This window comes from Arachis ipaensis, chromosome B01, assembly GCF_000816755.2.
Source record: "Arachis ipaensis cultivar K30076 chromosome B01, Araip1.1, whole genome shotgun sequence".
NCBI classification, from domain to species: domain Eukaryota; kingdom Viridiplantae; phylum Streptophyta; class Magnoliopsida; order Fabales; family Fabaceae; genus Arachis; species Arachis ipaensis.
The window spans coordinates 132,256,700-132,258,175 of record NC_029785.2 but is presented as its reverse complement, the minus strand read 5'-3'; the positions used below and the strand labels follow the sequence as shown (position 1 = coordinate 132,258,175).

At 35.3% G+C, this 1,476-nt stretch overlaps 1 protein-coding gene across 1 annotated transcript; it reads right to left on the bottom strand.

Annotated features, from left to right (window-relative positions):
- On the bottom strand, nt 280–1,151 carry LOC107639463 (pathogenesis-related protein 2-like). Its single transcript, XM_016342969.2, has 2 exons — nt 817–1,151; nt 280–727 (listed from the first exon to the last, which is right to left on the bottom strand). Exons 1-2 carry the CDS (start codon nt 992–994, stop codon nt 432–434), a joined length of 474 nt encoding a protein of 157 aa, XP_016198455.1. The 5' UTR covers nt 995–1,151; the 3' UTR covers nt 280–431.

The window sequence follows — 1,476 nt, the reverse complement described above, 5'->3', positions numbered from 1 at the left end:
ATAAAGAAGGAAATTGGATACCAACTAAAATTCATGATGGTTTTGTTGTTTGATTCAACTATTGGTCTATTGCATTTTGTTGTCATTAGGAGGGCGGTAAAAATGAAATTTATTTAAATATTAAAAAAAACTAAATCGAGTCAAAATTAAAGATAATTTTAAAAGATTTTAAAAATGTCAAGAAACAACAAAATATATATTATCCTACAAGAATTAACGAAATAAACTATAGAACAAATAAAATAATATTTAGATAGTAAAATAATCATTCAAATTTTCAAATTTTTTTTGGTATTAAATTTTATTAATATGAAAAAAGACAACACTTATTTTTCTTATTACATGGGAAAAAAAACCAATTACTTGAAGCATGCGCACACACAAACATGCTCAAAAGAAAACAAATGCATATGAAGATGGAGCAAAGTGTTCTAATATTGAGCAGGGTTGGCCAAAACGTAACCCTCAATAGCCTTGAAGAGAGCTTCACCCTTGGCCTTACCCTTCTTCATGTCTTCCTCCTCTGGCTTTGCATCTCCTTTCGAGTGGAACTTCACACTCAGCTTCCCGATGGATCCTCCGTTGGGTCCTTCAACCAGCTTTGTCTCAAATGTTATCTTCTCCGCCGTGGGAGGCAGCGCCACTCCTCCAACCACGCTGTAGTTGTATGCATAGTTGGCCTCATCTATTGCCTCCACTTTGTGCAAGATAAACTTGGTTTCTCCATCTGCATATATATATCATTATTATTATTACAATTCACAACACATAATTATCAGATATATAGTATGTTTACTGAATTGAGTAGTTACTGACCCTCGACAATGGTGAGTTTCTTGATGGTTCCAGGACCACCGTTTCCCTCGACGATTTCAACACTCTTGACGTCATCAATAATCTTAGGGGTGAGGGAGTCAGCATCCTTCATAGCATTGTAAAGCTTGGCAGGGGGCAGGGTGGAGGTGATTTCATCCTCGAATGTGAAGACGGCCATGATTGTGAATTAAGAAGCTAAGGGAAAGAATCAAAGGAATGAGAAGTAGTTGGTAATAAGTGAGGTTAGGTTTGTAGTGTGTGGTTGATGAAGAGAGGAGTGGCTTCTATTTATAGGCATATAATGGGGTCATGGGAAATTAGAATAGGATGGTGTGTATGTGAAGTTATGAACGTGCTGACTCGTTGTCAAACATTGCTATTTCGAAAGCATTGAAATTCAAAGAAGGCGTTCTGTTCCGTTAATATTGAATGTTTACTCATACTTGATGAAATAAATTATAGTGAAGATGCAGAATGCAGTTGCATTTCAAGTCGATCAAAATCTATAGACGCCACGCCCTTCTAGAACTCCATTTTTCATATTGTGTATCATTTTCTTCTACGCATCACACACACTTTCTTTTTTAAGTTTAAAGGGTGTCCATGACTCCATGAATACCTTTTTTTTTTATATTAGATTAATAATAATAATGTTTTTTT

Excerpts from the sequence above, each read along its gene's own strand:
- LOC107639463 (XM_016342969.2), bottom strand. The coding sequence starts at position 994 with ATGGCCGTCTTCACATTCGAGGATGAAATCACCTCCACCCTGCCCCCT. Across the intron at positions 728-816 it reads GAAACTCACCATTGTCGAGG|ATGGAGAAACCAAGTTTATC; the intron begins GTCAGTAACTAC and ends ATATATATGCAG.